This window comes from Bufo gargarizans, unplaced genomic scaffold, assembly GCF_014858855.1.
Source record: "Bufo gargarizans isolate SCDJY-AF-19 unplaced genomic scaffold, ASM1485885v1 original_scaffold_1830_pilon, whole genome shotgun sequence".
Taxonomy (NCBI): domain Eukaryota; kingdom Metazoa; phylum Chordata; class Amphibia; order Anura; family Bufonidae; genus Bufo; species Bufo gargarizans.
Genome location: NW_025334535.1, coordinates 57,020 through 80,359, shown reverse-complemented (window position 1 = coordinate 80,359; position 23,340 = coordinate 57,020). Strand labels below are relative to the sequence as shown.

General features: G+C 46.8%; 2 protein-coding genes across 2 annotated transcripts; both read right to left on the bottom strand.

The window, feature by feature from the left end:
* Positions 1-1,463: 1,463 nt before the first annotated feature.
* LOC122923718 (taste receptor type 2 member 40-like) lies at positions 1,464-2,390 on the bottom strand. Its single transcript, XM_044274569.1, has one exon. The coding sequence runs from the start codon at positions 2,388-2,390 to the stop codon at positions 1,464-1,466; it is 927 nt and encodes a 308-aa protein (XP_044130504.1).
* Positions 2,391-13,881: 11,491 nt separating this feature from the next.
* On the bottom strand, positions 13,882-14,826 carry LOC122923717 (taste receptor type 2 member 123-like). The gene has a single exon (XM_044274568.1). It carries the CDS (start codon positions 14,824-14,826, stop codon positions 13,882-13,884), a length of 945 nt encoding a protein of 314 aa, XP_044130503.1.
* Positions 14,827-23,340: the final 8,514 nt, after the last annotated feature.

The following is a 23,340-nucleotide window of genomic DNA, read 5'->3' as shown; positions in this document are numbered from 1 at the left end:
CTTGTGAGAGAATGCCCAAAGAGACAACATAAGCAGAACTTATCTACTAGAATTAAACTGAGGCATTTCAATGGGTTAAACGAGAAAATGTTTGCATCTTTTAGGAAGTCCTGCTTCCCATCTTCAACCTTCTGACTTCCCTCCCCTTCCCTCAGGCTGTTCATGATATCTGCTGAATTCAGTCTGGAGGCTGAGGCTCGTAGGCAAAAATTCCTGTGTGATGATAATTATCAGCAATGTTTTTGGGTTCAGTTAGTGTAATAAATATGTATATGAAAAATATAAGAACCGGTTTGGTTCTCCTCTCCAAATATATGTGTTATTTGGAGTAAGTAACAGCTGGAGGACTCATCACCAGGATTCAGCAAGAGTTATATAAAAATGAATGATGTGATTTATTTTCGTTCTTTATAGAAGTTGAATGGTTACAAGAATAGTTTAGTAAAAGTCTTAGTCTATTGTCCATACAAGAATATGAATGTCCTTAAAGTATCATTGATGACGGGTAGGAACCTCCTTCTCAGGCTTCATGTGTGTCTTCCATCTTCTTCAGCAGCAACCACCATCACAGTGAGAGTAAGAAGACGACCCCCTTGTCTGTCTCTATCTGTCATTTATACCATAGATACAGGCGCGTCTTACTAATGTATATACATTGTCATATATGGAAACTTCAAATATAGGTCTTGACATCTCCATACAGACCTCCCATCGCTTGTGTATCACTATAGATGGTGTCAGTGTGTAGTGTAACAAATCCTTTACATTAAATACCAATTAATATTACCGGTATATCACATGTTATTTAACAGTTAGGTTGAAGACTGACCAAGTCACATTTCAGTACCTGCCTGCATCTGTGGACCAAACCACTTCTCCTGGAGAATGTTTGGCCTTCAAAAATTTCATACGCTGAGCTGAATAAATGGGGGATCAGCAAAGGATATAAATAAATTTATCTTAAAACTTTCCATTCAGAAAAAAAAATTGTCAAAAGCCTAAAACACATGTTATCTTATGTCTTCAACATCTCTGGAACCTGGGATATAATGGCTTACTGAGGTCTGGATACACATTGGTCCATGGTATGGATGAAACTCGTTTCTGGAGGAGTTCTTCAAAGCAGCCGAAAATCTTAGATATAAAAACTACATCATTGTCGATTGCAGTTTATAATAAATTATAAATCTATAAATACGGGTCGCTCTCATCATGGGGCAAGTCATCAGGACACCACTGAACATTATGACTTTTCTTACTGGATGTCAATAATCATTGATGTGGTTCTGAAATCATTGGCTCCCCAAGACATGAATCTTTCGGAGCCACTGAGAATCTTGGATCTGGTGAACTGATTCTGCTGTCCCTAGTCCACATCAGACACATATGGAACATAGAAGGTCCATCAAGTAATGTATTTAATAGGAAATGACACCGAATAATCTGGCCGACCATTTGGCTGACTATCTCTTTCCACAGTTCTTCAGCATTTTCAGACAAGTCTGCTTCAGCTTGGCATTCCCTGTAATAAATATGATGGACTGTAGGGTGGGAAAAGAAACAATCAGCAAAAAACACACCCAGTATAATGGATCAATCATGGAAAGGAACCCAATGCCAAGTTCTACCACATAAAATATGAGATATAGAACAAGGAGAGACATCATTGTCCTGGCAGCTCCCTGGTGGACCTTCAAGCTTGGTCCACGATCATCCATGTTCTGTTTCATATGACGAGCATGTGTATAGAGTGACAAAATAATGCGGCCAGTTGTGGCCATCACAAACAGGAAAGGTACAAAGCAATTAATCAGAAGGGAGAACAGGTTATAAGTGGCATTAATTTTATACCCAGTGTATAGTGATGTCCCATTGGCCTCAGAATTATTAGTGGAATTTGATGCAAACACTTTTGTGATGGTCCATATTATTGGAAGACTGGAGACAATGGAGAAAGCTTGAGACACAAGTATCAGCCAGGGAACTATGGTTGTGATGTTCGCCTTTAGCCACGCCATACAGCCATGTTTAAAGCTGATAATTTTCACACAGAAGAACAAACACAGCCAGGCGGAAAGCCAGGAACTGGAGAAGATGCTGTAGGACAAGATCATGTAAAAGGTATAAAAAACATAATCTAGCAAGAAAATGTTGGAGAAAAAGAAGGTGCACACGATGGTGGCAGCATTAATACAAGCGAAGCAAAAATTAGAAAGAGCCAAGGAAACCACCAGCTGGTCACTGGAGCTCAAACTCTGTCCTTTCAGCCAGTCGTGGAAATTGACAACCACAATAAAGATATTGGACAATACTCCAGTGAAGGTCTCAATCATAAAAATGATAAGGAAGGTCTCCAGATATTTTGGAATGTTGAAGTCTTCCAAACCCATCTTAATGGAAGCATCAGCTGAAGTATAACTTCGTAAACCAGAGGATCAGAGCCGTCACATGTAGAGATCTCCCACCGGGTCCCTGCCTCCTTGATCATCATTTATAGGCCATTAACCTTCTCTGTAATCTACCCTGTGACATCACTGGGTGGAATTACAGATAATTCTTTGATCCTCCTATCATAATAAATGCAAATGTTAAAATATTTCCTTAAGTCCATATGATCTACATTGACGTTCATGGAGCTTTAGTTTTTACACAGTAATTCATGCATAGAACTTATGTTAAGCGGTGGATTATGAGAGGTGGCCGGCAGTGTCCTCTGGACAGGTGCATGTAGACAGAAAGCAGTGTGACCAGGTGAAGTGCACCTGCTCCACTCATCTGTAATAGATTATATCATTATAGGAGCAGATCGTCTAATGGAAAGTACTATCTCCTGCACTTCATAGGATGATCTGATGATCAAGATAATTCCACTTTATCCATTTTGCCGAATCTGGTTAATCAATTCTCCCCTCACTTATTATTTTCTGATCTTCTTCTGGAGATTGTGACGCTGATTGAATGTGACTCTTCATTCTCATGCTTAGCAGATTTCATGCCACACTTAGGTCTGATATCACCTGTGATCTGCCTCCTTCTTCTCTCCTGCTGTCATTTCTCCCCCTGGATAATCCACAACTATTCTAACCACTGGCAGGAGTCAATGGTATCTCTCGTCATCAGTATCATCAATATGTACCACTTAGCGTCTCTTACTCATAGTCAGTGAAATAATATAAACGTTCATTTAGAAAAGTCTAGAAAACAAAACTGTCATCCGTTCTCCGGGGACAGCAGGGTCATGGCAGGACATTTCTTCACACTCATCCACCATATATAAACAGTAAGAGACTATGCATAGTCAGCACCATACCATGCTTAGAAACCTTCAAAGGCATATGTTTTACGCTTTCATTCACACTATATATTTTGTAGCAAAGATTTTGAGAGAAAAAGGAAAGTACTGTCATAGAGCTTAGCATCAAGACATATACTGTTATAGGACCCATGGTCACATGAACATACATGTGCTGGCCCTCAAGCCTTTGAGTGGAACATCTGGACGGAGAACAAGAGCTTGAGTAAACCCTCACGCTATATTTATCTAGGAGGACTCAGCTGAATATTAAGAGTGTGGGTCTATTTATTTGGGGGTCTGATCTGGGGTCTGTATTTATTCTGTGGGCCATATATTTTTTGGGGGTCTTTAATCTGGTCTGGAGTCTGTAGTTACAGTATTTTTGGGCTCTGTATTTATTTTGGGATCTGCTTAGTGTTTTTTTTTTGGGGGGGGGGGGGGGATAGTATTTTCCAGGGGTTTAGAGTTTTCTATTTATTCAGGGTCTACTGTCTATATTTATTTTGGGGTCTGGTCTGTCTACCTTTAATCTGCAGTCTGTACTCTGAGGTCTGTATTTGTTGGGGGGTCTGCTCTGTATGATAGGGTGCAGGTTTGGGTTATTATCAGTGTGTGATGAAGTAGATGTTGGGGGGGGGGGCCATGGCAGTGCTTGTCCTAGATGTTCATATAGCAGAATCCCTGAACTCACAGATCTCACTGCTCTCAGATCTGCTTGTGGACCAGTTATTGTGCTGATGTGTCAGGAGGTGAGTAAACCACTAGACACTTGGTACATAGACCAGTGATGTTTTCAGTGGACTCATATTTACATTACTGATGACATATTAACTCTAACGCTAGATAGGGGGCACAGTTTTCCTTACCTGCCAAGGACACAAAAATGTCTTGCTCCCACCTAATTGGCGTGGCACCATCAAGGGTAAGGAAGGTCTGTTATCTATTACTTGTGATTTATCCTGTGTTTGATGTTGAGCATTATCTGGTACTGATGTAGGAGATCACATAAAATAATTATAATATATTTAGATAACTTAAACTGGGGCAAGTAAGAAATGTATTATCTGCTAAGCATAATCCACTATTTAATAGTCAATCATTTCCCACCATTAATATCCCAACAAATATTGTCCATTATTCATTATTTACCATTTATTGTTTACAATTATTTTCCACTATTAATTGCCCACCATCCATTATCTGCCATTTCTTTTGCACCAATAATTCAGAATTCATTTAGTATTGTCCATAATTGATTGTCCACCATTTACTGTCCACCGTTTATTGTCCACCATTTACTGTCCACCGTTTATTGTCCACCATTTACTGTCCACCGTTTATTGTCCACCATTTACTGTCCACCGTTTATTGTCCACCATTTACTGTCCACCGTTTATTGTCCACCGTTTAATGTCCACCGTTTATTGTCCACCATTTACTGTCCACCGTTTATTGTCCACCATTTACTGTCCACCGTTTACTGTCCACCGTTTATTGTCCACCGTTTATTGTCCATAACTCTTTGTTCGCCGTTCCTCATCCACGATTTATTGTCTATCATTCAACATCTGTAAATGTTCATTGTTTATTATCCACCAGTCATTGTCCACCATTTATTACGGATCATTCATTATGCAACTTTAAGGGGGTCATTTATTAACTGTAAAATTCCACTTTTTGGCTTATTTAGGTTGCAGATTTTGTCGCAAAGGTGTTTTGTAGCAAAATCAGTGACTTTACCCCGCTCACACCACTTTTGCAAAGTAGCAGAAAAGGGGGCATGGTGTGGACAGGGAAGAGGGCAGGTCCGTTTCATTCATCATTATCCACGCCAGTTTATCACACTGTCGGCAGCAGCAAGCCATAAATGCCTCCCTAAATGATAATATATTGCTCCCCAGTTATTGTCCACCTTTCATTCTCCACCCTTTGATGTCCACCTTTCATTCTCCACCCTTTATTGTCCACCTTTCATTCTCCACCATTTATTGTCCACCTTTCATTCTCCACCCTTTATTGTCCACCTTTCATTCTCCACCCTTTATTGTCCACCTTTCATTCTCCACCATTTATTGTCCACCTTTCATTCTCCACCCTTTGATGTCCACCTTTCATTCTCCACCCTTTGATGTCCACCTTTCATTCTCCACCCTTTGATGTCCACCTTTCATTCTCCACCCTTTGATGTCCACCTTTCATTCTCCACCCTTTGATGTCCACCTTTCATTCTCCACCCTTTATTGTCCACCAGGCCAAGCCCCGCGCTTTGGTCAATCATCTATACATGCCGAGTCTATTGGTGCCCTGAATATACAGTAGAGCAGGGGTGCACAACCTTTTTTGGTCTGGGGGCCACATTGTCACATCGCTCTATTTCAAGGGGCCGCAAATAAAAAAAATGTTGATTGGCGCTCATCTGCCTATTACACGGCCAGTGCAAAGTGACTGGGGAGGAGCGATGGCTGCCACAGTCGTGCTGCAGATAATCGGACAGCTTTCATCCCGATAAAATATGCAAATCAGCTGACAAATGAGCGATTCCTTGTTTATCGACTGATCAGCTGCAGGATTATACCGGCCAGATATAAGATATGAGCGCTCCTATGAACACTTGTTCCCAGTAATTGTCCCAAATATCGTGCTGCAGCATAGCCCCTGAAACCGGAGAGTTATACTTACTTGCTCCCGCCTCTCCGGTTCTTCGCACTGCCCCCGCTGTTTACACCTGGCAGTGCATGGACATGGTCATACACCACTCCAGACAATGACTGGCTTAGGCGGTGATGTGGCCACAAGCAGCGTGTCACTGCTGAAGCCAGTCATTCACTGGAGCCGTGCAAGTGACCATGGCCATGCACTGACAGGTGTAACCAGAGCAGGAACCGGAAGATGGAGGCAGCGCAGAGGACCAGAGCGGAGTAGAGCAGGTAAGTGTGAATCTTCTATTTCAGAGGCCATGCTGCAGGAACTTGTTAAAAATCATTTTTTACCAGACAAGTGGCGACATTTCCTTCCATCCTGCCTCCTATTTATAAATCAGCGTTTTCCTTCACTGCAGAGGACGGAGCTCACTGGTTATCACCATCTCCTGCCCCCAGTTATAGGCGCCCTGCAGTAACCAGTAAGCCCATTACCTTGCTAGTGGGGAAGGCGCCTATTGGGTAACGCTTGAATGACCAGGCCCGAAAAAGCCTTCATGACCAGACACTATTTTGTGATCTAGCGCGCGCGGTGGTTCAAACGGTTGTAACTATCTGATTTGTTGGACGACCAAAATAATTTTTGCAACAATATTTTTTGGGGGGAAACTCTACAAAACTGTACTTTTTTTTTTTAAGTATATTTTTTTCAAACTATAGCTCCTTATTCTTAAAATATGCAAACTGACACCAAAATAAATGATTATAATTAGTTCTCTGTTTGGTGAAGGCCGTTTTGCTATATAATATGAAAAGTTTCACGTGACTGGGGCGGTAATGGTGACGGTTTGGATTGGTGCGGGTGTTTTTTCTTTTATGTATCTTTTTTTTTTACTTGATATATTTCTGCTACATAATATGTCCCCCAAGAGGCCATAAAAAGACTTTGGGGGACACTGTCACTTTTTTAAATTTTGCACTTTTTCATAAATAGACGGTGGTGCGACACTGAACACTCTCTTTTATTAAGCACTTTTTCCTTTTTATTTAATTTTTTAATCTATTTAGTTCTCACATTTTTTTAAATAGTTTTTTAACTTTTTTTAAATATATTTTTACCACATAATTTGTCCCCAAGAGGTCACTGAAAGACCTTTGGGAGACAATAAGTGACTTTTTTTTGTACTATTACCACTGTAACTGGAGCATCCAACGGAGCCCCAGTTACAGGGAGACCAGCCCGCTGCGGAGGCTTTGTACCCGGGCAGCGCTCCTCTGTTCCCGAGACACCCAGAGATCACGTGATCGCTGGGTCCACACTGAGAGCGCTCATAGAGGAGAAGGCAGGAGCTCTAATAAAGCGCTTCTGTCTTCTCCTCGGCTTCCCCGCTCTCACTAATAGCCAGGGACCCTTTCTGCTCCTGCTACAGGGCAAAACCTGGGATCCATCTGCTGTGCGGCGCGCTGTGTTTCTGCCCAGCAGGGCGGGGGCCGCAAACCATGGCTCTGGGGGCCGCAGGTTGTGCACCCCTGCAGTAGAGGCTGTGATGGACGGCCGTAGTCCCGGCCTCTGTGGATGGGAAGTGATAATGCATGGGACACACTGTCCTCCACATCTCTCGGAGTGAACACTAGTCCCTGGCACATGAGAGATTCTGGGAGATGTGGTTCTGTTCCTGGGCAGTTCTTGTCATCGTACCTGCTGTGAACGGTGTGTGCACAGATGTAGTCCGCGTTACTCTGACCCCAGCTGCTCCACTATAGCGCCATTTATTGTTTTACTGCAGTGTCTATTTGTTGCATTACTGTCATCATGAAGGCGATTACATCTATGATTAAAAGCCATGGATTGGATGTAAACTATTTGTTTCTATTAGTAACATAAGGATATATTTTTGGAATTGCATTGTATTTTTGAAATGATCCCAGACAAGTTAGCATACTATAAAAGCAGAGGACACCCTGACAGAGGCGCGCAGCGCACGCAGAGGCTGTGACCTCTTCTACTAAAGTACCCTGGTCACATCAAAGCACCAGGACTCTCATAACTGCTCAAATGAGGCCTCAGAAGGTGGACGTATCCATGTGGGCAGACGCTGCCACGGTCTTCATCATTCTTTCTCTGTAATTTAAGTGAGAGGATTGTTGTCCTGGACTTCGGTAGTAGGGGGGGGGGGGGATCTGCTTGAGCCCTATATATCTGTTTAAAAGCAAGACTAGAATCATAGCATTGGCTCCTCTATATTGGGAGATATGGCTTTTAGAATTTGAGTTGAGAGTAACAGCAGCTTTCAGAATTCTAAAGGCTATATCTCCCAATGTAGAGGAGCCAATGCTGCAATCCTGGTCTTGTTTTAAAGATTAGACCTCGTCTTTCAAACAAGTCTCACATCTCACCCTAACCCGAACTTCTACAGAGCCTGAGATATGAAGGGTTAAAACAGCCAGAATGGAAGGGGAGAGGGGTCAGGGTGGAGCTGACAACCTGCAATAGAAGAGGAAAAACATCCTTTGTCATTAGCTGAGAGAAGGGGTAACGTGGTCACCTGTGGTCATAAATCAGAGAGCACGGTTACCCTCTGATTGTCCCATAAGGATTTATTGTTTTACTTTATCCAAAAAAGTTACAAGAAGATGAATGTTGGCCCATCTAATCACCCCCTGTGCCCATCTAATCACTCCCTGTGCCCATCTAATCACTCCCTGTGCCCATCTAATCACCCCCTGTGCCCATCTAATCACTCCCTGTGCCCATCTAATCACCCCCTGTGCCCATCTAATCACCCCCTGTGCCAATCTAATCACTCCCTGTGCCCATCTAATCACCCCCTGTGCCCATCTAATCACCCCCTGTGCCAATCTAATCACTCCCTGTGCCCATCTAATCACCCCCTGTGCCAATCTAATCACCCCCTGTGCCCATCTAATCACCCCCTGTGCCAATCTAATCACTCCCTGTGCCCATCTAATCACCCCCTGTGCCCATCTAATCACCCCCTGTGCCCATCTAATCACCCCTGTGCCCATCTAATCACCCCCTGTGCCAATCTAATCACTCCCTGTGCCCATCTAATCACCCCCTGTGCCAATCTAATCACCCCCTGTGCCCATCTAATCACCCCCTGTGCCAATCTAATCACTCCCTGTGCCCATCTAATCACCCCCTGTGCCCATCTAATCACCCCCTGTGCCCATCTAATCACCCCCCTGCACCCATCTAATCACCCCCTGTGCCCATCTAATCACCCCCTGTGCCCATCTAATCACCCCCTGTGCCCATCTAATCACCCCCCTGCACCCATCTAAACACCCACTGTGCCCATCTAATCACCCCCTGTGCCCATCTAATCACCCCCCTGCGCCCATCTAATCACCCCCTGCGCCCGCCTAATCACCTCCCTGTGCCCATCTAATCACCCCCTGCGCCCATCTAATCACCCCCCTGCGCCCATCTAATCACCCCCTGCACCCATCTAATCACCCCCCTGCGCCCATCTAATCACCTCCCTGCGCCCGCCTAATCACCTCCCTGTGCCCATCTAATCACCTCCCTGTGCCCATCTATTCACCCCCTGCACCCATCTAATCACCCCCCTGCGCCCATCTAATCACCCCCCTGCGCCCATCTAATCACCTCACTGCGCCCATCTAATCACCCCCCTGCGCCCATCTAATCACCCTCCTGCGCCCATCTAATCACCCCCCTGCGCCCATCTAATCACCCCCTGCGCCCATCTAATCACCCCCTGCACCCATCTAATCACCCCCTGCACCCATCTAATCACCTCCCTGCGCCCATCTAATCACCCCCCTGCGCCCATCTAATCACCCCCCTGCGCCCATCTAAACACCTCCCTGCGCCCGCCTAATCACCTCCCTGTGCCCATCTAATCACCTCCCTGTGCCCATCTAATCACCCCCCTGCACCCATCTAATCACCCCCCTGCGCCCATCTAATCAACCCCTGCACCCATCTAATCACCCCCTGCACCCATCTAATCACCCCCTGCACCCATCTAATCACCTCCCTGCGCCCATCTAATCACCCCCCTGCGCCCATCTAATCACCCCCCTGCGCCCATCTAAACACCTCCCTGCGCCCGCCTAATCACCTCCCTGTGCCCATCTAATCACCTCCCTGTGCCCATCTAATCAACCCCTGCACCCATCTAATCACCCCCCTGCGCCCATCTAATCACCTCCCTGCGCCCGCCTAATCACCTCCCTGCGCCCATCTAATCACCCCCTGCGCCCATCTATTCACCCCCTGCACCCATCTAATCACCCCCCTGCGCCCATCTAATTACCCCCCTGCGCCCATCTAATCACCCCCTTCCTCCAGTCACTTGTTCTCACACATTTGTTTCCCTGTTCCTCATGCGGAGGGTTTCTCCTAGCGATTCTGTCTACACACAGCGGTGCACCACCAATGAGGCGCTGTATGACCCTGGATGTATGAGGTATGAGGCGCTGTATTACCCTGGATGTATGAGGTATGTAGCACTGTATGACCCTGGATGTATGAGGTATGAGGCGCTGTATTACCCTGGATGTATGAGGTATGTGGCACTGTATTACTCTGGATGTATGAGGTATGTGGCGCTGTATTACCCTGGATGTATGAGGCATGAGGAGCTGTATTACCCTGGATGTATGAGGCATGAGGCGCTGCATTACCCTGGATGTATGAGTTATGTGGCGCTGCATTACCCTGGATGTATGAGGTATGTGGCGCTGTATTACCCTGAATGTATGAGGTATGATGAGCTGTATTACCCTGGATGTATGAGGTATGTGGCGCTGTATTACCCTGGATGTATGAGGCATGAGGCGCTGTATTACCCTGGATGTATGAGGTATGTGGCACTGTATTACCCTGAATGTATGAGGTATGTGGCGCTGTATAACCCTGGATGTATGAGGCATGAGGCGCTGTATTACCCTGGATGTATGAGGTATGTGTCGCTGTATTACCCTGGATGTAAGAGGTATGAGGCGCTGTATTACTCTGGATGTATGAGGTATGTAGCGGTGTATTACCCTGGATGTATGAGGCATGAGGAGCTGTATTACCCTGGATGTATGAGTTATGTGGCGCTGTATTACCCTGGATGTATGAGGTATGAGGTGTTGTATTACCCTGGATGTATGAGTTATAAAGCGCTGTATAACCCTGGATGTATGAGGTATGTGGCACTGTATTACCCTGAATGTATGAGGTATGATTAGCTGTATTACCCTGGATGTATGAGGTATGTGGCGCTTTATTACCCTGGATGTATGAGGCATGAGGCGCTGTATTACCCTGGATGTATGAGGTATGTGGAACTGTATTACCCTGAATGTATGAGGCATGTGGCGCTGTATAACCCTGGATGTATGAGGTATGAGGCGCTGTATTACCCTGGATGTATGAGGTATGTGGCGCTGTATTACCCTGGATGTAAGAGGTATGAGGCACTGTATTACTCTGGATGTATGAGGTATGAGGCGCTGTATTACCCTGGATGTATGAGGCATGAGGAGCTGTATTACCCTGGATGTATGAGGCATGAGGCGCTGCATTACCCTGGATGTATGAGTTATGTGGCGCTGCATTACCCTGGATGTATGAGGTATGTGGCACTGTATTACCCTGAATGTATGAGGTATGATGAGCTGTATTACCCTGGATGTATGAGGTATGTGGCGCTGTATTACCCTGGATGTATGAGGCATGAGGCGCTGTATTACCCTGGATGTATGAGGTATGTGGCGCTGTATGACCCTGGATCTATGAGGTATATGGTGCTGTATTACCCTGGATGTATGAGGTATGTGGCGCTGTATGACCCTGGATGTATGAGGTATGTGTCGCTGTATTACCCTGGATGTAAGAGGTATGAGGCGCTGTATTACTCTGGATGTATGAGGTATGTAGCGGTGTATTACCCTGGATGTATGAGGCATGAGGAGCTGTATTACCCTGGATGTATGAGTTATGTGGCGCTGTATTACCCTGGATGTATGAGGTATGAGGTGTTGTATTACCCTGGATGTATGAGTTATGAAGCGCTGTATAACCCTGGATGTATGAGGTATGTGGCACTGTATTACCCTGAATGTATGAGGTATGATTAGCTGTATTGCCCTGGATGTATGAGGTATGTGGCGCTTTATTACCCTGGATGTATGAGGCATGAGGCGCTGTATTACCCTGGATGTATGAGGTATGTGGCACTGTATTACCCTGAATGTATGAGGCATGTGGCGCTGTATAACCCTGGATGTATGAGGCATGAGGCGCTGTATTACCCTGGATGTATGAGGTATGTGGCACTGTATTACCCTGGATGTATGAGGTATGTGGCGCTGTATAACCCTGGATATATGAGGTATGAGGCGCTGTATTACCCTGGATGTATGAGGTATGTGGCGCTGTATTACCCTGGATGTATGAGGTATGTGGCGCTGTATTACCCTGGATGTAAGAGGTATGTGGCGCTGTATTACCCTGGATGTATGAGGTATGTGGCGCTGTATGACCCTGGATGTATGAGGTATGTGGCGCTGTATTACCCTGGATGTAAGAGGTATGAGGCGCTGTATTACCCTGGATGTATGAGGTATGTGGCGCTGTATTACCCTGAATGTATGAGGTATGTGGCGCTGTATGACCCTGGATCTATGAGGTATATGGTGCTGTATTACCCTGGATGTATGAGGTATGTGGCGCTGTATGACCCTGGATGTATGAGGTATGAGGCGCTGTATTACCCTGGATGTATGAAGTACAAGGCGCTGTATTACCCTAGATGTATAAGGTATGAGGAGCTTTAATCCCCTGTATGTATGAGGTATGTGTCGCTGTATGACCCTGGATGTATGAGGTATTAGGGGCTGTATTACCCTGGATGTATGAGGTATAAGGCGCTATATAACCCTGGATGTATGAGGTATGAGGAGCTGTATTACCCTGGATGTATGAGGTATGTGGTGCTGTATTACCCTGGATGTATGAGGTGTGAGGCGCTGTATTACCCTGGATGTATGAGGAGCTGTATTACCCTGGATGTATGAGGTATGAGGCGCTGTATGACCTTGGATGTATGAGGCGCTGTATTACCCTGGATGTAAGAGGTATGAGGCGCTGTACAACCCTGGATGTAAGAGGTATGAGGCACTGTATGACCCTGGATGTATGAGGTATGAGGCGCTGTATTACCCTGGATGTATGAGGTATGTGGCGCTGTATTACCCTGGATGTATGAGGTATGTGGCGCTGTATGACCCTGGATGTATGAGGTATGAGGCGCTGTATGACCTTGGATGTATGAGGCGCTGTATTACTCTGGATGTATGAGGTATGAGGCACTGTATTACCCTGGATGCTCTGTAGCACTATATGTAATGTTTTCCAGGTATATCTTTAACAGTAGGGCTGGGGGAAGGGGTTAGGGTAAGAAATTAGCCCTGGTGGGGGGGGGGTGCCGTTTCAGTTTTCACCTCAGGCAGAAAGGCTCGGCGCCTCCCTGGCTACACACAACAGTAATACGGATATAATGACTAGTGCTAGAGAAGACGCTAACGTACCGGCCAGCACACGACCATGTCGTCAGAAAGATAAAAATGTTCTGGGTCTTGGAAGCAGAGACACAAAAACAGATTATTTTGTAAGTTTTTATTGTGCAAGTTTTATAATAACAATAAAAACAATATAAATTTGCCATCACCATAATCAGAGCCACCCACGGAATACGGTTATCAGATTACTCCGTAAATATACATCCGACAAAATAATGTTAAAATAAAAACTCCTCTTTTTTTATGCCCCTGGACTCCCCCCCAAAAAATAAAAAATGTTGGCTTCTCCAGAGTAATTCCGTTCTCTGACCCAAACCCTGTTCTTACCTCCCAGCGCGAGGCTCACGGGGGGGAGGGGGTGATAAGATATATGAAGTGAAGACCCTAACCACTGCCGCTTTCTTCCTCCTGAGAGGATGTCACCTTGCAGTGGAAGATCTTCATCCAGGCTTTCTTGAGTTTGGTGTTTGCAAAAATCAGAAGAGTTGATTGAACTGGAGCATAAAGAAATGTCACCATCAGAAAGACCCAAAACCCGGTGGTGAATGCAGGGAAGAGGTTAAAGTAAAAAAGAAACAAGATGACATAAAAAATCCCATAAAAAATCAGAAGTCGCATCATGTGGCGGATTGTTCTTTCGTAAGCTTTCACATTGACACCAGCAGAAGACTTTGTGTGGCTTTTCTCCATCTTATTGCTGTGCTTTTTCAGGGACCAAATGGTGGCCCCTGTTGTCACCACACTAATGAGAAATGGAAGGCAACTGCTAACGAAAGAGATGTACAAATTGTTTGGAAATATCCCAGTAGATGATGCCTTCACCATGTCTAGCTGGACCAAGGACAAGTTCTTAGCAGAGTCACCATTTTCAAGAAACTCTAGTATGTTGAATGAAGCAGAAACAGCAGATAAAAGCTCAGCCATTAAGATCATCCAAGGGATAGCAGAGCTGACCTTTGTCTTCAGCCGAGATAGGAAGTCAGAGCGAAATGTTTGGATCTTCATGAAGTAGAAGACACACAAGCAGACAGTAAGCCAGGAGGAGGAGGTGATGAGGAACATGCCAAAAACAAAGACGGTTGGAGTGATGGAGGTATTCTGAAAAATAATGGGTTTGATATAGACCAGCATGACGTTTATGTATGATATGCTGGCATATAAGACATTGGCGATACTCAAAGCCAAGATCACTTTGTTACTGGCGCTTTTGTCCAGTCCATAATAATAGCAAATGAAAAATATGATGAAGGCATTTGTAGATACACCATAGATGGTCTCAACGCTTAGGATGACAATGTACAGAAGAAATAATGGGTTCTGGGTGAGCATGACTGTGCCTGTATGGAGGATCACCTACAATACAGGATCGCTGGAAAAGATGGGCGAGTGTGCCAGTCTGGAGTGCTAGTCTTGAGAGAGGACAGAAGAAGGACAAGCAGTAGATGTAAAAGCTCCAGCTATGCAACGTGCTCAGAGGGCCAGACAAGAAACAAAAACTTTGGAGAATTTCCATCTGTTCACCATTGCTGGTCAGTAAAGCTCCTGTAGTTGAGTCTCATGTTGGTTGGTCGGAGGGTTGCTTGGTGACTAGTTTACACTGATTGGTCGGCTGAATTCATGCCCCAGTGACCATAGAAGGACTCATCAAAGACAAAAGTAAAATGTTCTTAAATGCTTGAGATGACTTCAAAGATTACTTTTGCGAATTGAATATATAAGCTTTATAACATGGGAAGTCCTAGGCAAACAGATGCACACTGTCCGGCCCAAGCCGACAGTTCTGTCACCAGCTTACATTGATGTAGCAGTGTACAGCCTGAGCCACCAGTTGTGTCACCAGCTTACGTTGATGTAACAGTGTCCAGCCCGAACCACCAGTTGTGTCACCAGCTTACACTGATGTAGCAGTCTCCAGCCTGAGCTACCAGTTGTGTCAACCAGCTTACGTTGATGTAACAGTGTACAGCCTGAGCCACCAGTTGTGTCACCAGCTTACACTGATGTAGCAGTCTCCAGCCTGAGCCACCAGTTGTGTCACCAGCTTACGTTGATGTAACAGTGTACAGCCTGAGCCACCAGTTGTGTCACCAGCTTACGTTGATGCAACAGTGTCCAGCCCGAGCCACCAGCTTACGTTGATGTAACAGTGTCAAGCCCGAGCCACCAGTTGTGTCACCAGCTTACACTGATGTAGCAGTCTCCAGCCTGAGCCACCAGTTGTGTCACCAGCTTCCGTTGATGTAGCAGTCTCCAGCCTCAGCCACCAGTTGTGTCACCAGCTTCCGTTGATGTAACAGTGCCCAGCTTGAGCCACCAGTTGTGTCACCAGCTTGCGTTTATGTAGCAGTGCCCAGCCTGAGCCACCAGTTGTGTCACCAGCTTACATTGATGTAGCAGTGCCCAGCCTGAGCCACCAGTTGTGTCACCAGCTTACGTTGATGTAGCAGTGCCCAGCCTCAGCCACCAGTTGTGTCACCAGCTTACGTTGATGTAGCAGTGTCCAGCCTGAGCCACCAGTTGTGTCACCAGCTTACATTGATGTAGCAGTGCCCAGCCTGAGCCACCAGTTGTGTCACCAGCTTACGTTGATGTAGCAGTGCCCAGCCTCAGCCACCAGTTGTGTCACCAGCTTACGTTGATGTAGCAGTGTCCAGCCAGAGCCACCAGTTGTGTCACCAGCTTAAATTGATGTAGCAGTGTCCAGCCTGAGCCACCAGTTGTGTCACCAGCTTACGTCAATGTTTTCACATCTGTGAACGCACTGTAAATATCATTCTAATCAATGCAGTGTGACCAATAATCAGGTCCAGTAGTGATATCTATAGAAGCCGGCAGCACGGCAGATTTCAGACATAATGTGCAGATGACACCACTCTATGGGCATGGACTGAAGGAAGGGATTTTCCTTTGTTTTCTTTAGTCCAGATGCCTAAAACCTCTTAATCCAACATTTGCACCTGATTTGCAAGCAGCTTCTCATTTCCCATGTAACAGATATGGGACAATTATCTGCTATTCAGAGTCTGAAGAACCTCCGAGACCTTCTGTAACTGCTGGTAAGATGTGCTCACCCAGCTTACATTGATGTAGCAGTGTACAGCCTGAGCCACCAGTTGTGTCACCAGCTTACATTGATGTAACAGTGTACAGCCCGAACCACCAGTTGTGTCACCAGCTTACATTGATGTAACAGTGTCCAGCCCGAACCACCAGTTGTGTCACCAGCTTACATTGATGTAGCAGTGTCCAGCCTGAGCCACCAGTTGTGTCGCCAACTTACGTTGATGTAACAGTGTCCAGGCCGAGCCACCAGTTGTGTCACCAGCTTACACTGATGTAGCAGTCTCCAGCCTGAGCCACCAGTTGTGTCACCAGCTTCCGTTGATGTAGGAGTGCCCAGCCTGAGCCACCAGTTGTGTCGCCAACTTACGTTGATGTAACAGTGTCCAGGCCGAGCCACCAGTTGTGTCACCAGCTTACACTGATGTAGCAGTCTCCAGCCTGAGCCACCAGTTGTGTCACCAGCTTCCGTTGATGTAGGAGTGCCCAGCTTGAGCCACCAGTTGTGTCACCAGCTTACGTTTATGTAGCAGTGCCCAGCCTGAGCCACCAGTTGTGTCACCAGCTTACACTGATGTAGCAGTCTCCAGCCTGAGCCACCAGTTGTGTCACCAGCTTACGTTGATGTAGCAGTCTCAAGCCTGAGCCACCAGTTGTGTCACCAGCTTACATTGATGTAGCAGTCTCCAGCCTGAGCCACCAGTTGTGTCACCAGCTTACGTTGATGTACCAGTGCCCAGCCTCAGCCACCAGTTGTGTCACCAACTTACGTTGATGTAGCAGTGTCCAGCCAGAGCCACCAGTTGTGTCACCAGCTTACATTGATGTAGCAGTGTCCAGCCTGAGCCACCAGTTGTGTCACCAGCTTACATTGATGTAGCAGTGCCCAGCCTGAGCCACCAGTTGTGTCACCAGCTTACATTGATGTAGCAGTGTCCTGCCTGAGCCACCAGTTGTGTCACCAGCTTACGTTGATGTAGCAGTGTCCAGCCTCAGCCACCAATTGTGTCACCAGCTTACATTGATGTAGCAGTGTCCAGCCTCAGCCACCAGTTGTGTCACCAGCTTACATTGATGTAGCAGTGTCCAACCTCAGCCACCAGTTGTGTCACCAGCTTACATTGATGTAGCAGTGTCCAGCCTGAGCCACCAGTTGTGTCACCAGCTTACATTGATGTAGCAGTGTACAGCCCGAACCACCAGTTGTGTCACCAGCTTACGTTGATGTAGCAGTGTCCAGCCTCAGCCACCAGTTGTGTCACCAGCTTACATTGATGTAACAGTGTACAGCCTGAGCCACCAGTTGTGTCACCAGCTTACGTTGATGCAACAGTGTCCAGCCCGAGCCACCAGCTTACGTTGATGTAACAGTGTCAAGCCCGAGCCACCAGTTGTGTCACCAGCTTACACTGATGTAGCAGTCTCCAGCCTGAGCCACCAGTTGTGTCACCAGCTTCCGTTGATGTAGCAGTCTCCAGCCTCAGCCACCAGTTGTGTCACCAGCTTCCGTTGATGTAACAGTGCCCAGCTTGAGCCACCAGTTGTGTCACCAGCTTGCGTTTATGTAGCAGTGCCCAGCCTGAGCCACCAGTTGTGTCACCAGCTTACATTGATGTAGCAGTGCCCAGCCTGAGCCACCAGTTGTGTCACCAGCTTACGTTGATGTAGCAGTGCCCAGCCTCAGCCACCAGTTGTGTCACCAGCTTACGTTGATGTAGCAGTGTCCAGCCTGAGCCACCAGTTGTGTCACCAGCTTACATTGATGTAGCAGTGCCCAGCCTGAGCCACCAGTTGTGTCACCAGCTTACGTTGATGTAGCAGTGCCCAGCCTCAGCCACCAGTTGTGTCACCAGCTTACGTTGATGTAGCAGTGTCCAGCCAGAGCCACCAGTTGTGTCACCAGCTTAAATTGATGTAGCAGTGTCCAGCCTGAGCCACCAGTTGTGTCACCAGCTTACGTCAATGTTTTCACATCTGTGAACGCACTGTAAATATCATTCTAATCAATGCAGTGTGACCAATAATCAGGTCCAGTAGTGATATCTATAGAAGCCGGCAGCACGGCAGATTTCAGACATAATGTGCAGATGACACCACTCTATGGGCATGGACTGAAGGAAGGGATTTTCCTTTGTTTTCTTTAGTCCAGATGCCTAAAACCTCTTAATCCAACATTTGCACCTGATTTGCAAGCAGCTTCTCATTTCCCATGTAACAGATATGGGACAATTATCTGCTATTCAGAGTCTGAAGAACCTCCGAGACCTTCTGTAACTGCTGGTAAGATGTGCTCACCCAGCTTACATTGATGTAGCAGTGTACAGCCTGAGCCACCAGTTGTGTCACCAGCTTACATTGATGTAACAGTGTACAGCCCGAACCACCAGTTGTGTCACCAGCTTACATTGATGTAACAGTGTCCAGCCCGAACCACCAGTTGTGTCACCAGCTTACATTGATGTAGCAGTGTCCAGCCTGAGCCACCAGTTGTGTCGCCAACTTACGTTGATGTAACAGTGTCCAGGCCGAGCCACCAGTTGTGTCACCAGCTTACACTGATGTAGCAGTCTCCAGCCTGAGCCACCAGTTGTGTCACCAGCTTCCGTTGATGTAGGAGTGCCCAGCCTGAGCCACCAGTTGTGTCGCCAACTTACGTTGATGTAACAGTGTCCAGGCCGAGCCACCAGTTGTGTCACCAGCTTACACTGATGTAGCAGTCTCCAGCCTGAGCCACCAGTTGTGTCACCAGCTTCCGTTGATGTAGGAGTGCCCAGCTTGAGCCACCAGTTGTGTCACCAGCTTACGTTTATGTAGCAGTGCCCAGCCTGAGCCACCAGTTGTGTCACCAGCTTACACTGATGTAGCAGTCTCCAGCCTGAGCCACCAGTTGTGTCACCAGCTTACGTTGATGTAGCAGTCTCAAGCCTGAGCCACCAGTTGTGTCACCAGCTTACATTGATGTAGCAGTCTCCAGCCTGAGCCACCAGTTGTGTCACCAGCTTACGTTGATGTACCAGTGCCCAGCCTCAGCCACCAGTTGTGTCACCAACTTACGTTGATGTAGCAGTGTCCAGCCAGAGCCACCAGTTGTGTCACCAGCTTACATTGATGTAGCAGTGTCCAGCCAGAGCCACCAGTTGTGTCACCAGCTTACATTGATGTAGCAGTGTCCAGCCTGAGCCACCAGTTGTGTCACCAGCTTACATTGATGTAGCAGTGCCCAGCCTGAGCCACCAGTTGTGTCACCAGCTTACATTGATGTAGCAGTGTCCAGCCTGAGCCACCAGTTGTGTCACCAGCTTACGTTGATGTAGCAGTGTCCAGCCTCAGCCACCAATTGTGTCACCAGCTTACATTGATGTAGCAGTGTCCAGCCTCAGCCACCAGTTGTGTCACCAGCTTACATTGATGTAGCAGTGCCCAGCCTGAGCCACCAGTTGTGTCACCAGCTTACATTGATGTAGCAGTGTCCAGCCTGAGCCACCAGTTGTGTCACCAGCTTACGTTGATGTAGCAGTGTCCAGCCTCAGCCACCAATTGTGTCACCAGCTTACATTGATGTAGCAGTGTCCAGCCTCAGCCACCAGTTGTGTCACCAGCTTACATTGATGTAGCAGTGTCCAGCCTCAGCCACCAGTTGTGTCACCAGCTTACATTGATGTAGCAGTGTCCAGCCTGAGCCACCAGTTGTGTCACCAGCTTACATTGATGTAGCAGTGTACAGCCCGAACCACCAGTTGTGTCACCAGCTTACGTTGATGTAGCAGTGTCCAGCCTCAGCCACCAGTTGTGTCACCAGCTTACGTTGATGTAGCAGTGTCCAGCCTCAGCCACCAGTTGTGTCACCAGCTTACATTGATGTAGCAGTGTCCAGCCAGAGCCACCAGTTGTGTCACCAGCTTACATTGATGTAGCAGTGTCCAGCCCGAGCCACCAGTTGCGTCACCAGCTTACGTCAATGTTTTCACATCTGTGAACTCACTGTAAATATCATTCTAATCAATGCAGTGTGACCAATAATCAGGTCCAGTAGTGATATCTATAGAAGCCGGCAGCACGGCAGATTTCAGACATAATGTGCAGATGACACCACTCTATGGGCATGGACTGACCAGAAGGAAGGGATTTTCCTTTGTTTTCTTTAGTCCAGATGCCTAAAACCTCTTAATCCAACATTTGCACCTGATTTGCAAGCAGCTTCTCATTTCCCATGTAACAGATATGGGACAATTATCTGCTATTCAGACTCACTAATAGACAGGACTCATCCACCAAATCTGAGTCTGAAGAACCTCCGAGACCTTCTGTAACTGCTGGTAAGATGTGCTCACCCTTAACTCTACAGAGGGAGCAGAGCTCAAGATGATCCAATTCCATCAGTCCTCTCACAATAGACCAGAGGGGTCTGTACCAAATACTGGATGAATCTGCAGCAAAGAGGTGAAGAAAGACTGAATAATCTCTGATCAGGGGCGGACATGCCGCGTGTGCAGCCGGTTCGGTTACACAGGGGCCCCTTCTTACCGGCGGCAGGGGGAGATGAGCGCTTCTATCGTGGAACCGCTCATCTCTATTCATAGGACGGCGATACAGATGGATGCTGCGGCGGGGCACCGGAGAGGCGTCTCCCTTCCCCAGTCCTCTCATAGGTTGCAGGCCTAGTGCCTATAGCCTATCAGAGGCCGACGCAGGAGGCGCAATTACGTCATCACACCGCCCGAGCCGTACAGCGCGGGGCACAGGCCGGAAGAGGCTGCATCACATCGCTGAAAGCAGCAAGGAGGTAAGTAATAAGTATGTGTTTATTTATTTTATATTTGCACTTTGCTAGGGGCCCTATCTTATGTACTGGCACACATGTTGGGAGGTCAGAATGACATCCAGATGAACTGATACGTCTCCACCTTTACTAAAACTCAGGCATGTCCTCCTCGTCTACATTCCCTCTCTAACCCTGAGTTGTCCTTTAATGATAACATGATGCCCTAAAACTAAACATAAGTTGTGGATTAATGATGTCTCCTGCACTCAAACAGGTTCAGTCATGAAGACCATCAGGAACAGCAGAGCTGAGCTTACTCCTCAGCTGGGAAAGAAAGCCAATCCTAACATCTTCCACGAGGAGAAGACCATTAAAAGTCAGAATCATGAGGTTCAAAAATTCCTGCTGGAAATCAGATTTTTTTGTACTTATTCCTTTACGTTTATCTTAGAAGATCCCAGAAGATACCAAGCTGATTGGTTCTTGTGTTTGTAAATGATGAAATCTGGAGGTAACTCCTCAAATGTAGACAAAGGACAACCCAACTAGTAGATGTTTTTGTTTGGGATACCTTGTGTCTTTGAGGAGATGCAGCAGGTGTGTGGAGACTTATGATGTAACGTATACCCTTTAGCTGTTTTCCACCATTATTTCCAGCATTAACCGCAGTAATGAATATTGAGGACACTGCCCTGGTTATGGTGACATTGCTGATGTCCAGCCTGAGACATGGACATGAATGATAAGGGTTAATCGCCTTGTGTTTGTCTCCTACAGATGAGACACCCTAGACCCACCATCATACAGAGATCTCTGCAGCCCATCTCCATACTGCTCATTTGTTTCCATGGAATGGATTTGCCTTTTGAGTGCAATTTGAGAAACCTCCTCACATCATCTGTGGAAATCTCACCCTCTGTACTTTATTACTGACTCTTGGGATTGTGCCAACTTAGCATCAGAATCCATCATTTCATGTAAAACCAGGTTAAAAACAAGGCACGACGCAGACCTGGGGTGGAGATCATAGGGGTGAAGACCACATACCTGGTTCCAAAGAGATGGGTGATGGCTGAAAGCCCCAGAAGACCCTTACTGTAGCTTCTGTCTGCAGGTGCCCTGATCTGTGAGGTGACACCGGACATGAGAGCGGTGATGGGGGTGACGTCCGGTTACAGACCCCGACATGAGGTACATCCCAGAGATTGGCGTCCCTCGTGTGCGCCGTCCATCACTGACTCTGGTGATGATGGATCATAAGTGATGAGCAGGTGGTACTGATGGCTCCAGAGGTGCAGCTCCAGGGTCATTATTCTGCTTGGATCCATGTGCCACGAATGCCGTCAGGGTAAATACATACCGTACAGCCGTGAGCATATAGGGGGCGATTATTATCACTCTATATTGTGCTCTTCCTCTGTTATTCCTCCTACAAATTTGCAAGCAGTGCTTGTGCTGCTAGGACCAGGCTGTGCACACCGAGTGGACAATGGAATAGTAACATCCAGGGTCCAAATATGTTTCTTCATTTCTATCAGGAATAACAGAGGAACAGTGCATTGCAGAATTCTAATAATAGATGCTCCAGAATTGTAATTTCATGGGGAATTCAGGATTTTACTTAAGGGAAATGTCAGGAAGGGTGAGTGCTCCTCTTGGTTGGGTCTAGTACTTTTTCATACTCTCTGCAGTTGTGATATCAGATCCGTCCACAAGATGTCGCCATTCCACATGAAGGTCTCAGCAGTGTCCTTTCCTACATCCGGCTGCGACGTATAAAGTTTGAGCCTCCAAGTGCAATTCTGGTGTCAGGTGAAAGGAGCCCGAGGGCTGGGCCCCCAGGTGCGGAGGGTACAGGATGCCGCACAGACACAGACAGCGGCTCTTTCCTGGTGCGGGTCTTGTGACTGGCGGGAGAAGTCCTCAAATGTGTGTTTATGGCGGTCTACAAATACCTTCTTTTGATCCATTTTCTCAGCCTTGATGGAAATGATCCTGGAGGGTCTATGAAGGTCGGATGT

Excerpts from the sequence above, each read along its gene's own strand:
- LOC122923718 (XM_044274569.1), bottom strand. The coding sequence starts at position 2,390 with ATGGGTTTGGAAGACTTCAACATTCCAAAATATCTGGAGACCTTCCTT.
- LOC122923717 (XM_044274568.1), bottom strand. The coding sequence starts at position 14,826 with ATGCTCACCCAGAACCCATTATTTCTTCTGTACATTGTCATCCTAAGC.